General features: G+C 35.8%; 1 protein-coding gene across 2 annotated transcripts in view; it reads right to left on the bottom strand.

Moving 5' to 3' along the window:
* The window catches only part of Pex5 (peroxisomal biogenesis factor 5), a 532,250-nt gene extending 516,005 nt beyond the window's left edge, over window positions 1–16,245 (bottom strand). The window contains exons 1-2 of one of the 2 annotated variants that reach the window (XM_090407992.1): window positions 16,118–16,245; window positions 4,351–4,604 (exon numbers count right to left, since the gene is read on the bottom strand). In XM_090407992.1, coding sequence (XP_090264118.1) covers window positions 4,351–4,476 — 126 coding nt within the window. In that variant the 5' untranslated portion in view covers window positions 4,477–4,604; window positions 16,118–16,245. Of the gene's footprint in view, window positions 1–4,350; window positions 4,605–15,945 lie in introns of both variants that reach the window. The other variant, XM_090407991.1, reaches the window with a different exon arrangement.
* Between the last annotated feature and the right edge of the window lie 694 nt (window positions 16,246–16,939).

Genomic DNA, 16,939 nt, shown 5'->3' with positions numbered 1-16,939 from the left:
GTAATCATGCCCCATTTGTAAGTTGTGGTCTGCACATCTGCCATGATTGGTGCAGATTCTGTTCAGGATAGACCAAGTTTTCTGAGGTAGGTCAAAACCAGAAGGGATTTTGTGGATTTCCATGAATTAGTGAACTCTATGTGGGATCCACTAATTCATGGAAGTACTCTCTTGAAACTCTTTCCACTTCTCCTTCATGTTAAAATTTGTCTCTGCAAGATTTTTCACTGTTAGGATTGGAGGATGCCATGACTTTAGCCTATTTATTTTTAGGGTCAGGATGTCATGTCTTCGTGGAATGGAAGATCTCGGATTTCCATGATTTTGCTGTATTCAAGTAGAAGAAAGTTGGATCTGCAGAGATGTGGAGGTGGGATGTTGCTCAGCACTAGAAGCCAGTAGAATGGGGTTGATTTTGCAGTTCCAGAAATAAGGCATATAGTGGTGTCGAGCTGAGCATCAACCAAGTATATATGGTTGCTGTTTAGCCATACAGGTGAGCAGTATTCAGCTGCAGAGTAAATGAGACCAAGAGCAGCACAGTGAAGCAGTGCCATTCTTGGTCTCATACCGAGACAAATGTAAGAAAGCTAAACACTGTGTAAAACTAGCTAAACAAAAGTTATTGTAAGACTTTGGTAAGAACATAAGAGATAAATATCAAGAAGTGGCAAGATATTCTGGAGGTTGTTGACGAAGCTCAGAAATGGAGGAAAGAGTGCTATAAAAGGAATTAGAGATGATAAAGGTGACATGACATGAAATCTGGAGAAAAAGATATCCTTGATGTAAAGAGTAATTACTTCAAAAAAATTGCTAAATGAAACAATCAGTGACAGCACAGTGGTAAAAAACACTGACCAGGCATGCAATCAGGAATACATACATATACTTGAAGTAGAAAAAGCCATCAAAGCCTGAAATGTGGAAAGGCAGCTGGAGTAGATGATACTCAGCCAGAAGTGCTCAAGTATGGAGATATAAAAGTCTTACAATGGCTGCACTGCATAATTCAGAAGGTCTGGACAGAGGAATGAATTCCAATTGATTGGAGTAGAGCTCTCACAGTACCTATATATAAAAAGGGAAAATAAAACTGAATGTGAGAATTAGAGAGGTATTTCTCTACTGAGTGTTCCTCGTAAGATTTATGCAAGTATACTTGAAAAATGGTTGAGGATTGTGGAAGGGAAACTTGGTGAAGAACAAGCTGGATTCAGGCCATAGAAGCTGTCAAGATCATATGTTCACGTTACGAAAAATAGTTGAGAAATCATGGGAATATAACAAAGATCTGTATTTAAGTTTTGTAGATCTGGAAAAGGCATATGACAAGACACCAAGAGAGAGAAGCCATTCAAAACGCTACAGTCATATGGTACCAATGAGGCATTATATTGTAAAAACTTGATGTAGCTTAAAAATATCAAAGTGCTTTACATCAATTTTTACATACGTCAAGTCCCATGAGAATGTTGTAAAAAATAACTTGTTTGTCCCTGTATATTTTGTCTAGATATTTTTATAAATAACCCTTTGGAAGTTAACTGTATATACTCCTTTAATAAGAATATTTTAGAGTGTTAAAAACAAAGATAATGTTTTGCCGCTGGAGCTGTATGTAATAGATCTACATGGCGGCATAAGAAAGGTTGTTTATGAAATTTTGTATGTATGTGAAAGGCTTAAAAGCTCTGCACATAAACACCTCCGAAGTCAGTCAGAAAGGTTCAAACAACTTTCCGATGGCTGGCAACTTATAATCAAAAGAAAGCAGAGGAGAACAGAAAGCGGACCGAACTTGAAACTTAAGATGAAAGAATCATGCCGAATTCTTCGAGGGTTACAAACTATGTGCGAGGTCTCAGAGAAGGATAATAAAAAGGGACTGAGCCAAGCATAAAGAACTTCCCGGTTTGAGACGTCACTAGAGAGAGAGACGACTTCCAGGCCAGAGAGAGAGAGAGAGAGAGGGCTTACAGACGTTGCCAAAGAAGGAAAGGCTTCCAGTCATCGCCAGAGAGAGGGAACAGATTCGGGAATCCATAAGAGAGTCAGTTGGCGGCAATTACGGTCATTGGAGGCGGCTGTTTGTCCAGGCATTTTTGGCAAGCCAAACCAGAGGAGAAAAGGCGATGTAAGTTACCCGAAGCAACTTCACTCAGAAGATTTTCTTTTTTGCTGTGGGAGAACAACCTTTTGCCAGTTGTAGTTCACAGCCCACTATTTTCCCATTGAGATATAATACTGAAACCAGACATTCCTGAGGAAGCTCAAGATCTGAATTGAAAGAAATGCCATAAGACTGTAGTGAAAGACTTTTGACTGAATGTGCGATGCTGAGTCTTTTGTAAGTTAAAACCTTTTGTAAATTCCCTCTCATAGTAGGTTGTAGATGGACTTTTAAGAAACTTTAGATTGTTCAATTAGTAGTAAGAATTGTCATTAAGAGAATCGATTGGCATATTGGAAGTTCATATAAAATTTGTAGAGATAACTTAAGAGAGAGTTAGCTAACCTCTTTGCAAGTAAACTAGAAGTTTAATAAGTTGAATTTGTAAGCAGAGAGTAAATAAGATTGTGAGTTAAAGAAGTTAATTAGTGTTAAAGTAAATAGGTTATAATTTATGCTAAAGATTTTATAAATGGATAGAGAAAGCAATCTCCCAAATGTTTAAATGTATATTTCATAGTAATGTAAATAAATCGTTTTGTTCTTTTTGTTAAAAGAGTGCTGCCTGTTTGTTTATTTTTACAACTGCACTGTTCCTAAATAAATCGGACTTGTGAACAGGAAACTAAGTGATATAGCCGAAGCGTAAAGTTAAGTAAAAGAATAGACAACGACTGTTTGTGTAAAGTTTTATTGACGGAATTTGTGTTAGAGAGAGAAATCTGGCGGCCGTATTATTGAGTTTTATGCTAATTAAATTATATTAGTGGAGCATTCTAAATTAAATAAATTTTCTAGTATCTCAGGCATAAGACTCGTAGTGTGAAGGGTAGATAAACATAGTACCTAATAATATAAGCAAGAAAGATTCAGAGAGAGAGAAAACGTGCACAGCTAAATTAGAATAACGGCATATAAAGATATAGATAATATAGAAAGTATAGAGCAAAAGACATTACAAGCAATAAATAAATAATAACATATTATTACAATGCAACAGCATTCGTTTACAATATCAAGCAATACATAGTCTTTATTTGAGTTGGAAGTCAGTAGTTAGAATTGAAGGAGGTACAGGAAGATGGTTTAATGTTAAATCTGGTGTCAGAGAAGGATGTATATTATCCCCTCTCTTATTCATTATCTATATGGCAGAAGTATTGAACATATCAACTGCATTGTGAATGGAAAACCTATAGAACACGTAAAACATTTTAGCTACTTAGGCACAAATTTTAATGAAGATGGTAAATTAAATATGGAAATAGACAACAGAATCAACAAAGCGTTCAAACCAATTTTAACTTATGGACCTAAAAGCTGGGTTAGAAATAAAACACTTAACCAAAGACTAGAGACCACAGATATGAGAGTCCTGAGAAAGATTAGGGGCATGAACAGATGGAATCAATGGCAATATGATATTAAAAATGAGGATATTAGAAAAGAACTTGACATGGTTAGCAGAGCTAATCTTGGGTGGTATGGTCACTTTAACAGAATGGGAGAGGAAAGATTAGCAAAACAAGTATTGTCTGCCAGGTTGACAGGAAAACGACCCAGAGGAAGACCAAGATATTGGTGAATTGATACAGTAAAAAGTGCCTTAGAAGACAGAAATATAAGATCTGATAATGTTGAAGTCTTGACAGGTAACAGATTGATTTCGAGGAAAATCTAGTGGAAGTTAGTAATGATGTAAATTTTTCATGTAGTACTATAATATCTTGTACTCCCCTTGATGGTACATGTCAGGAATTTGATGATGACACTTTTCTGTGTGTCCCCCACCTAAGAAAGGTTATAAACTGATGGTACATAAGGCACTGTGATTAGGCAATGGGAGTTTTGGATATTTTTTATTTTATTTTATTTTTAATTTATTTATTTATTTAATCCACAGGAACCAAGCTTTAGAATCCAAGCACAAAACTTTTCAAAGTCACTTCAAGTCTCCAATAAGTGCCAACAATCACAAACATACATGTCCAAAATGGGATTCAAACCCACAACATGGGGTTTGTGGAGCAGATAGCTAATCACTTGGCCAACTAGGCTGGCAATTATTATATTAGAAAATAAGAGTTATCCAATTATATTTAATGATTAAATAAAATTAAAAGCAAAAAATAAAAAATAAATAAATTTCACTTTCAGGTACTCTACTTCTATCTTACCTGTCTCATAGCTCTGTCTTGACTAACATGACTGGATAATTTCACAAGAGGATTAGAACCCCCACATTCTCCTTCAACAAGGTTACGCATTGCCATGATTTTAAAGAGAAATTTTTTATGTTTCATCAGTTATAGAGCCATTAATATATAAATGTATATATAATGAAAAAAAGCTAGCTTCAATCTGTGCAATTAAATCTGCAAACATGCATCTGTTGTGCTTTCTTATTATTTTTCAGGAACAGTACTACTACCTACAAAAAAATAAAAAATAGTACAATAATTATACAACAGAAAATAAACAATTAAAAATGTATACATTGTCAACGTACAGTATAAATAGTGGTATTGTATAATCAAGTTCATATTTTCAAAATATATTGTTCCATAACATTAATGATCTGTTGGATAAACTGGAGCAAATGGAGATGGATAAAAAGATGGTTGATGGATAGCCATCAGAAAGTAGTTTCTGGAGGAGTAGAAAGTGGGTGACTAGTGGTGTAATGTCAAGCCTCTATCTTCAGGCCAGTACTATTTAATTTGTACATTAATGATATAAGAAATGATCCAAAGTGAAATATTGAGCTGTGTGCTAAAATTCAAGAGAGCAATAATTAATATATATATGGTGTAGAGATCTTTTAAATGGAGTGACTGCATGGGCAAAGGATAGAATGGTTATCAGTTTAATGTGACACTGTAAGATTTCATTTCATTTGGGATGAAAAGATTACCAGCTGTGAACCGGATTGTAAGAATGTGAAGAGGCTAGGGGTCTTGGGCTGATGTTAGACATACAGTTGAAGTTAAAATGGCATATTGCAAAAAGTGGCTAAAACAGCTCAAAGAATTACCTGATTGAGTGTATTGTAGAATACACTAACAAATTAAGAAGAAAGCTATTATACCTCTTTATAAGGCTTTGATAAGTACAATATACTTAATAAACTCAGATGATTAGAACTGTGTAGTTTGAGTTGGGACTGAAGTTTTCCGACCGGATGCCCTTCCTGACATCAACCCTCGCATTTATCCGGGCTTGGGACCGGCACCTATTGAGGCTAGCTTGTCTCCTTCAGTGGCTGCATAAGACGAAATGACTTAGCAAGATAGGAAAGACTCACCCCTAGCCCTCGAATACTCTAATAGCATCAGGGGGAAGGAGCAAGGAGAGGAGAAAGAAGTAAAGAAAGAAGAGGAGCGTGGGCAGCCAAAGAAGAGATGGAGGGAGTGGTAGAAGAGGCCTTGAAGATGAAGAACATGGATATGGTGACAGCCCAAGACAGGAAGGTGCAGAGGAGACTCATTACAAACAGTGACCCCACTTAAGTGGGAGAAGCTGCAGAAGAAGAAGAAGATTAGAACTGTGTACATCTCCGGTCATCTGGGCTTCTTTGGGATGAGAAAAAAATTGAAAGGATCCACAGTCAAGCGACCATGATTGTGACATGTCTCTGGAATACTCCCTACGAGAACTGATTGAATATTTGCAAGTTAAAAAATTGGATGATAGATGGAAAGAAGGAGGAGGATATGATACAAAAAGAGTTTTTATAGGATTGATAAAGAAACAATTTTTCAATAATGACTAGAGGAAAAGGGTCTTCCCTAAAAAAAACAGGTATGAATGTGGTTAGCAAGCATGTAAGGAGACCAGATTTTCTACTTGGAGAGTGGTCAGTGAGTGGAATCAGCAACTAGCATCAGTCATGAGTGCTCAGTCAGTAAATGAGTTCAAACAGAAGTAGGTATTGCATGATGTAATAATATTAATATTATTACATATTATTATTAATATCAATAAGCTACAATAAATGTAATATGAACAAGAGATAAGCAAGTCAGAGGTGATGGAAACAAGCTGGAGAGTAGATCAGGTGAGACTGAAGTATTTGTGAAAGAGAGGGAAGAAGTGTGAGAGATGACAATGTTCTACCCATGCCACCAGTCATCTATGAAGTAATCATAAATGAATAAATGGAAATTGGCCATTCAAGCCAAAAAGTATTCTAGTGAGTTCTTTTGATATGTGGCAAGCAGTAGAAAGAATCACTACGCCAGGACGATGTTAATAGATGAAGATAGCAATGTTAGATTGGTAACTGCTGTAGTGGCTACAACTGAGGTATTCAATAAGCAGTTTATAAGTTAATCATTTCATCCTCATGAATGCAACATCATGAGAAACTTGAGTGCAGTGGATATAATTTAGGAGGGGATTGATGGTGAGTGAGCAGAAGGTATATAAGGAATTAAATAAACTTGATAATAATAAAGTAGTAGAATTAATAATATATCACTGCATATCTAGAAGGAATGCTCCAGGGAATTAATAATACCCTTGGTAAACCTGTTTAACATGAGGTACAAATCCCAAGAGAGTGGAAAGAGGATAAAATTGTGACATTTCATGGGGAGGGGGATAAGACAGGCTAAAAATTTATAGAATATACAAGTTTTGTGTCTAGGGTTGAGGTTAAGGTGTTAGAGAGATTAGTGAGGACTTGGATTCAGAATTGAGTTGATAATAGCAGTATTATATATAATGCTTGCTCTATGGGATGAGAAAAAAATTGATGGAGTCTGAAGGCTCACTGTGGGGGAGACAAGCTATCCACACAATCTATTGTACCTCTCCTTGAACCCATTAACAGAGAAAGCACTCACAACTGACTCTGGCAACCCATTCTACTCATTCACAAATCGCCAAGCAAAAAATTTAGTCCTTGCACCTCCTAATAACCACACTTTGTACTTGACTTCCATGGATGATCTCCTGTTCTGCCCACTCTAGCAAAGTGCCAAAACATTTCACCTATATCAATCCTATATATCTCTTTAAGAAACTTAAATGCTTCTATAATATCCCCTCTTTTATGCCTATTAACCAATTTCTGCAATCCACAAACAGTCAATTAATGCTCACTGTTTGCATTCCACACACTATCTTGGTCAATCACCTCCAAATCCTCTCTATCACTTTCTAATCATCAAGAAACCCAGGAGAAAAGACCTGAGCACAGTAATACAGATGTATCAAGGACTTATTAAAATGAATCAAATATCCTTATTTCTACTGGTGTGTTCTTCAATAGCGAAATAATCTTAAGAGCTACCTCGGCAACCTACAATATGCCTTCTAAACTTCAACTCTGTCTTCCTTCATAGCGAAGAATTTATGGAGACACAACACATGTTAGAATAATTACTTTACTTAACATTAAGAAAGTAATATTCAACATTTTGACCTCTGTATTCAATTAACAATGTGGCACAAAGATTTGTAATAGATTTATCCCCAAACTGCATAACTTTACATTTCTCCACATTAAACTGACACCAACTAACTTGAGCCCAAACTAAGAGCCTATTTAAATCATCATGCAAGCTCACAACATTGCCTCATTAAAGTATTACACTACCCAAATTTGCATCATTAGCTATCCCGTCCTTGTAGTGGTCCTCAGTAAAATCTGCAAAATACCCCTCTACAGCTGCAATCCGCTCTTGATTCAAAGAAAAATGGTGACCAGCAAGGAAGAGTTTTAGTTTTGAAAAGAAATAGAAGTCAGAGGGAGCCAAATATGGGGAATAAAGTGGATGTTCCAATGATTCATAGTGCAGATCATATCTCTTAATCTTTCCATTGTCAAAACACCTTTGTGGGCAGGTTGCATTGTCCTGATGAAAAATATTTTTTTCTTCTGCAAACCAGATCTTTTTTTAAGAATTTTTTCATCTAGTCTGGTTAAAAGATCGGAATAATATTCCCGAGTTATTGTTTTACCCTTTTCAAGATAATTAATAAACAAAATGCCTTTAGCATCCCAAAACACCGATGCCATGACCTTTCCTGCTGATGGAACCGACTTTGTGTTCTTTGGTCCACTGTTTTGGCTGCTGTTTGGATTCTGGTATGTAATGGTGAATTCAAGTCTAATCCATAGTAATAAATTGATGCACAAAATCAGTTTTCTTCTTATAAAAGCGATGCAAGCACTGTTCAGAGATTTTCATGCGAGTGCATTTTTGATCTGCTGTGAGCAAGCGCGGAACCCATCTTGCGCAAAGCTTTTTCATTTGCAATTCTTCATGCAAAATATATCCTACACATTCTTTCGAAATGCCTATAGTCTCAGCAATTTCAAGCACTTTGACTTGCCAGTCATCCAATACCATATCGCACTTGATCCATGATTTCTGGTGTTGTCACACTTTTTGGATGTCCTTCACGTGGATCATCTTCAAGGCTGTTATGGCCATGTTTTAACTCGGCAGCCCATTTCTGAATTGTACAAAACAAAGGAGAAGAGAGCCTGTAAACTTTTAGGAACGTCGAATGAATTTCTTTTGGCGTTATACCTTCTTTTACAAAGAATTTTATAAACGCACGATACTCAATTTTATCCATTTCAAAGGATATAGTGAACACTTTTGCTTCAGACAGCTGTATAAAACAAATTACTTGATAGAATGACTTGCAATTTCACATGGATGCTTATAACAGATGTACAAACTTAGAAGAAAAAAAAATCTTGCAGATAGGCCATCTGGTCGAGGCCGAGAACTTTTCGGACCACCCTCGTATATCAATTCTGTACTCATTGAACTTTGGTATCTTCCTGGGTCTGGCTCCCTTTGTCTCTGGGCTTGCTAATTTCTTGCTGAGTAGACAGTTCAGCTCTGTGATGGGTTTTTACCATCATCAATTGGAGCAACTGCTGAGTTTCCAGCACTGGAGTGATTCAGATCAGGAGTGATGAGTTCAGTAGTGATCCTTTAGGGTCACTCAGTGAGACTTGGAGTGATCTTGTACATCACTCAGAGTTTTTGGAGAGCTACCCCCCTGCCTCCTTCACACAAAACACTTTAGCACTACCAGTCTTGGTAGTGATACTTTCCAAGGATCTGTACTTGGACCACCACTGTTTAATTTGCATATAAATAATACAGGAAATGATTTGAGGAGAAATATTCAGTTGTTTGCTGACACAAAACTGGGTAGGGTAATAAGTAATCAACATGATGTCGAGAGCATGCAGGTTGGTTTAAATAGACTGAGAATACTGGCAAAAGATAATAGATGCAAATTTCATGTGGAAAATTGCAAAATTATGCATTTTAGAATGAAAAAACGTTATGTATAACATAGACGAAGTATACTCCAAAAAATTAAAGAAGCTAGGAATTTGAAGAGTCAAAGTGCAAAGGAAATGCTACTAAGGTTGCCAAAATAGCTATTGGTTATTGAGGGATAAGGAAGTTATCATTCTTCTTTATAAGGCCTTAATATGTCCACATGTGATTACTGCATTCAGGTCTGGTCTCCTGGGTTTCTTGGGGGATGAGGAAGTAATGGATAGGATTCACAGTCAGTGAACAGGATGGTGAGTGGCCTGTAGAATGCAACCTATGAGGATTAAGGGTTTGTGGATTGCAGAAGTTGGTTGATAGGTTAAAAAAAAAGTGGGGATATTATTATTATTATTATTCAGGCCTCCATGGAGTCAAAAGACCCATCATAGGAGGTCCTTCCTGGAAAACACAAAGTCTATCATACCGCTCCTTGAACTCACTGACCGTTCTTGCTCTACACCACTCTATCAGGCAACGCATTCAACAGTTCAACCATCTCCATACAAAGAAACCACTTCTCACCCTTTTGCTAACAGCTTCCGTTCGTAACTTCCAGGGATGGCCCTTGTCATCGCTCCTTCACACTGTTCCACCAAGCGAAAGAACTCCCCAGTGTCAACCCTGTAACTACCTCTCACAGTTTAAGTCTCAATCATATCACCTCTCCTTCTATCTACAAAACTCTGAAGTCCACATTCCCTCAGCCGTCCTCATAACTAACATTATATAGTCCAGAAACCATCTTTGTTATCCACCTCTGTACCATTTCCACAGTTAATTTATCCCCTTCAAATCTTGGGGACCATATTTGAGAACAATAGTCTAAGTGTGGTCTGATTAGGGTCTTATACAATGGAACGATATCTCTGCAGGTCAGCATCTTTCTCAGTATTGCAGCAATCCTCTGGGTTAACTTCACCGCCTTTGCAATATGTTCCCAAATTTCAGGTTTCTATCAATCATCACCCCCAGATCTCGTCTCCCCTACTTCCTCCAGTACAGCTCCTCCAATCGAGTATGCAGCCTCCCATCAATGTATCCCAAAATTCAAGACTTTTCATTTTGCTGCATTAAACCGACAACCCTATTTATTTGCCCATCTGTCTAGTTTATTCAAATCCACTTCCAGGGCTGCCACATCTGCACTATTACCACCCTTCCCAGCTTCACATCATCTGTAAACTGAATATCACCTTGCATTCCACTGACAATGTCACTGATATAAAGGTTAAACAATAGAGGTCTCAGTATTGAGCCCTGTGGGACCCCTCTTGTAACATTCTGCCTCCTTGATAGTGCCCCACCATACACAACTCTCTGATACCTATCAGACAGCCAATCCTGAATCCAACTGACAAACCCGACATCTAAACCCATGTGCTGCAACTTAAATATCAGCTTATCATGTGGCACCCTGTCAAATGCCTTTGCAAAATAAAAAAGAAATGGCAGTATATGCCTTTCCCTCATCAACTGCTCTTGTCACTTTATTATAAAAGGCAATCATATTACTAAAGCAAGAGCACCCCTTAACAAATCCATTTTTACCCTCACAGGGGGAAGCCTACAATTAGACACTTCCAGTCTGCTGGAAGTGTCTAATTGTAGGCTTCCACCCTTATGCAATGGCACTATCTTACCTTCCTTCCATTGCTTGGGTTCCCATAGCCAGACTTTCATTGAAAAGCCAAGTCAATAGAACTGTCAGTTCTTTAGCACATTCTCTCAAAACTCGTGGTGAAATACCATCCAATCCCAAAGCTTTACTGACATCCAGAGTACTCAGTATTTCGAACACACTCTCCTCATGAACCTCTAAAACTTGAACCTGCCCTATCCCTCTAGTATTAAAACTTACTTCTCCAGGATGAAATACTCCAATAAAGTATTTAACAAACAACTCCACTATGTCCTCTGCATCAGTCACTCTATTCCCATTTTTATCCCACAATGTCATTCTTCCACAATCATTTCTCCTCCTACTGGCCAGATAGCTAAAAAATTCCCTAGGATTTTCTTTGGATCTTAGTGTCAATCCGTTATTGGCACCAAGGTCTCGTATTCCAGTTTTGCCTTGCTTACCATATTAGTCATTCTCCTGGCCTGAGTGTTATATTCTTCATGCATATGCTCTCCACTCCTCTCCTTATATCTCTGCCATAACCTCTTTTTCACCTGCAGTTCCTGTTTGATATTGTTTGTCATCTGATAGAAATATATGATAGAAACATTTAAGTTACTTAAAGGGTTTTATAGAATTGATACAGGGGAAGTCGTTTAACAAGTGACTGGTGGGGGAGGGACAGAACAAAGGAGTCATCCCTGGAAATTGAGTAAGCAAGAGAGAGAATTAGCTTTTTTTTTGAGAGTGGTGAATGAGTAGAATGTGTTGCTAGTGTCAGTTGTGAGTGATTTGTCAGTCAATGAGTTCAAGGTGAGATACGAAAGATATTGTCCGGATAGTTTGGCTCCCCCCACGATGAGTCTTTGACTCCACAGAGATGTCTGTGCAACTGATATGTTCTCCTAATTACATTCCTCTTGAATATTTTCTACCAACATGGAGTTCTGATTCTTCTATCCTTACAGACCATTTCACCAAATAACTTCTTAAGTGAGTCAATATGTTTTCTTCAGTGTTTACCACTGATTCTCTAGAGTTTTGCACTTATTTTTGAACTCTTTCATTTTTCTTGAATATGTGTATATAATACAAGTATTCAATTATATTAGTTCAGTCTACAGTTCACTTGTAAAAGCATCTCAATTTTAATTTATTTAGACACTTTCTTACATATATTTCTTTTTGATATGATATTCATTTTTTATCGCTTCCAATTTCATAACCCTTTTATACTCTGGTGTGAAGTTATCACTCTTGATGATAACTATGTCAATTTTTTTTTTATTCTTGTGTCTTCTTTCTGTATGAATTTGTGCACATCATCATGTTGAAACATGATGTTAGTGATGAACAGTCTCTGTCCTGAACAGAAATTTACTAGTACTTACCATTATTGTTAAATTTGTCCTTTTTTCTCTAAATTTTCCCAAAACCGGTTATAGGCCTGGGATTCATTTCCTACCATGCTGTTTAGATCTACAAGGACCAGCTTCATTTACATCAGCTGCCTTCTCTAATTACTCAAAAACTTCCTCCACTTCTTCCTTACAAGAACTGTCTGTGGGACCATAAGCACAAATAAATTTCATTGTCCAATTCCTCATTTTGCAATCTGGGGAATTGGACAGTATCAAAATTTCAAGTCTTCTTCCACAATTGCCTCCAAATTCCTTGTGCTCTTCACTTCCTATGTTAAACATTGATCTTACCAATACTTATATAGCATATGAATGTACCTACATAAATGTCAGTTATGTAATTTGTTTATAGAAATTCAATAAGCAAAATACATAACTTCAAGCATATTAAAATTTTCCCACATTACAGCTTTAATGATATTTAGTACAGTCTATATACTGCAATATCAGCATAGCAGTTTTGTAATTGTTAAAATCCCGAAGTATATCACATACTAAATATGTAAAAAAAAACAAAGAACTTTTTACATATTCTAATTGTAAAACAAATAGGCCATTGAGGTCATAATGAGTCATGACTTCAAATGGCTTATTTAAATAAGAGAAAAAAGTGTAGTATCTTAACCAAAACTGAACTTTGGAATATTCTTTGGACAAGAAGATTTACATCAAGTTTCATCAAAATCTATCATACAGTTTAAATGGAATGCACCAGACAAACAGGCATCTATCAGATATTCTCCTACAGTATCCTGTCGATATGAAAATACATGAAAAGTAATAAGAGTTGCAAATAAAATTGGTCTCAACCATCAAAAGTAATATATCTGAAAAAGTCAGTACTGTGAAACATCACTAATCCTCCACAATACTGTAAGGAAATCAGTAATTCACGTCTACTGTACACTCACAGATGCAAGACCCTTCAACACTTCTGCACACGTCAAAAGAAGAAGAATCTATTCTGATATTAGGGTAATCAATGTGTTTCATGGGATGAGTGTTTATAATCATACGTCACAAAATTAACTTTTCTTTTATGAAAATTCTAGTTCTTAAAGCGCTAACTATTTTGCTTGTACAACAGGGAAAATTTATGTATAAAGTACGTGATTTCTCATGTTGGTGACCAATTCATACATCCTTTATTTCTTTCTCCCCTTCAGCATGAATTGACTATTCTTGGCACATTGCCAGACTTGGTTCTATGAAGTGTGGGCATACAATAATTTTACACTATGGCACTTCTGTACATACAAAATGTATATAAGATTTGTTTGGTGTAAACAGCAAAAGTTCAGGAAAAAAAAAAATTATTATTATTATTTGTCACCTCCAGGGAGTCCAAAGACTCATCGAGAGAGGGGATCTACTCTACAACTCTGCTTCCGCCAACTGACCGCAACTACACCAACGCCATCTACTGCTAGTATTTCCACAGACATTCACAAACATTCATGCCAACAGCAGGATTCGAACCCGCAACCTCTTGACTGGAGAGCTGACACGCTAACCACTCGGCCAGCCAGGCTGGCATATTGTACTTACTTTAATTAAATGTATACAGATGTGAGAAAACACTGTGGGATTAAGCATGCAGTAGTGCAGGCTAATAGTATTTTGAGCTTTTCATCAGAATGTTTACTATGAATTACATAATATCTATGAATTACATAAAAGAACTAAAAACAAAATCAATAGAAAAAAAACTAAACAATTATAAACAAAAATAGATAGGACATGTAAACCAAATGGTCAACACCCATTATCCTAAACAAATACTAAAATATAAGCCAAATGGAAAGAGAAGGCAGGATAGACCTCAAAAAAAGGATATTGGATGGATAATGAGGTTGGAACAGATCAATAAGGTCTATACCCGTAATTAGGTTTATGATGATACATATCTCACATTAAAATGCATAACATTAAAATAATTTTACTTTTTATTTTTTTTAAATTTTTTTAAATTTTTTTTTATTCCACGAGAATAACATTAAAAATTACATTAAAATCAAAAAGCATATCTTTGAAAATAGTCATTCTGAAGTCATTCATTTCTTAGGTAATGTTATGTGAAGCTCTAACAGAAATTAATGAAAATATCTTAAAATTATTTTGGTTACCAATGTATACAATTAACACACAGTATTTGTCGTGTGGTAACAGGGTTCTAAACATGATTCTTATGCTGCAGTGTGCAATCAGGAATCATCTAAAATATATACCAATTAGCTTAAAGGTTATTGTCTAAATAAAATAGTGGTTTACAGTTCACCAAAGTAAGTGAAGGACTTGCAGAAAAAATGAGATGACATTTTCTCTTAGCCATCCTCACTTCGAACACTGATGTTATAGAAACTTAAACTCCATTTCTTGATTACTAGAAATGTAGAAAATATATATTCTCCCCCTTCCATAACAAAAAATAAACATTAACTGCATATTTTAAATGGCAAACATGAATAGCTATCACACAGCTGAGACCTCACACCAATTTATCAATGCTAATTTGTCAAGATGATAATCACTCTCTAAAGATTCTAACATCAACAACTGTACAATTGAAACTAATTTCGACTGGAATACATTAAAGATCAGGTCCTGTTTGAACATAATACTAACAGTTTTTCCTCATAGCACAAGGCATTTAATGCTTGAGTTATCGCTTTTAAAATCCCAATGCATATGTTATATGTATATCATGTTAAAGATTAGTATAGGGGAACAATCACAGCTGGGATGACTAATTCACAAAGTGCATCAGCATTGTGAATATAATTCAAACTTCCTAAAACTAAAAAATTACAATGTCATTTTGAAATCTTGTTCTATTTATTTGCACTCTTCATATCTCAGAAAACATTCTATGAATTCTGATATGACAAAATAAAACTGGAGGTTTGGATACTATCAAAGAAATTACATCCAGTTGGAATACATAACTATCACTTGATTAAACATATATTTGTCAGTGAACATGATAGGAAATTCCTTTCAAGCAATTACCATTACTGCTTAGAAAAAAAATTAATAATAATAATAATAAAACTCTATGGAATTCTTGGACTACTTGAGGGATCGTCAGTGGATCCCTCAAGTAGCCATCAAACCTCTACCTGTTCCTCTAAGCTAGGTTTCTGGAAATTCTGATTACAATACTTCGTAAAACTACATCGCCCGGTTTACTTGAACAGTTGTCACCTTTTCTAACATCTGCATTTATTTTAATCGATCTCCGTTGGAAATTTTGATGTACCCCCAACCCGCCAGTTATGCATTTGGTGATACAATTCGATATTTGTGTTGAGTTCATGATGGCAAATTTATTTACGAATCATCGACTATGTTACACAATGACGTTAGTATGTTAAACGATGAAAAGATGCTATATATGAATATGAAATACACTACCAAATCATTGGATTCTTGATCATTTTGTGGGAAAACGAGAAAGTTATTTTCAACAGACCTCCATGCAGTCAAGAGACTTATCGTGGAAGGTCCCACTCTCACATCTCATCATACCTCGACTTAAAAGAGAACTTTTATTTTCTTTTGTTTTGTTTATCTTATTGATGCTTACCCACAATGGACCAAAGTTAACTATGTTCTAGTTAAATAAAATAAAAGAAGCGCAAAAGAATGGTAGCAGGCACGCCTACCACACGGTATATTCAATGATTCAAAAACATCCTTAATTTTTTTTTAAAAAAGAAAAAGAAATCTCACTCCACTCAGTTAAGCACCAAATTATTTTACTATAAAGATATTCAAACAGCACGTGTAAAAAATATTCATATTTTAATTATTATTATTATTATGTGGGATAGCTATCACATAATAAACGGTTAATAAATATTATGATTATAATAATAATATTTTTTTGAATAATAATAATAATAATAATAATGATAATAATAATAATAAATAAAAATTTAAATAAATAAATTACTAAATTACAGTCTTCAGTTTCGATTGAATATATTAAAATTGAGGATATTATGGATCCACCCATATTTCACAGGCAAATACAGAAAGAAACCGACGTTTCGAAATTATCAGAGATCTTATGAGAATATAATCTTCGAAGTTGCCTTGGATTGCACTGCTTAAAAGACACGAGCTCTACCGAGGAGCCCATATATTCGCCTATTAAAATTATAATTATTATTAACATCTGACCTCCACTGAGTCTCAGGCTCATCGTGAGAGGTAAAGAATATCACACACAAAGCTCATCCAACGGTGAATTAAACTGATTCAATGTGTCTGCATTCACAACACATTCTAGCAATGCATTCCACTTACCAACTATTCTCCATGTAAATAACCTCATCCTCACTTCTCTGCTCACACCCTCCATATACATTTTCTAAGGATGGCCTCTTGCTCTAACTCCCTGTAC

Source organism: Typopeltis vanoorti, chromosome 18 (genome assembly GCF_054136105.1).
Source record: "Typopeltis vanoorti isolate ZY-2024b chromosome 18, IOZ_Tvanoo_1.0, whole genome shotgun sequence".
NCBI lineage: Eukaryota > Metazoa > Arthropoda > Arachnida > Uropygi > Thelyphonidae > Typopeltis > Typopeltis vanoorti.
The sequence above is the reverse complement of the archived record's forward strand: the minus strand, read 5'-3'. Positions and strand labels throughout refer to the sequence as shown.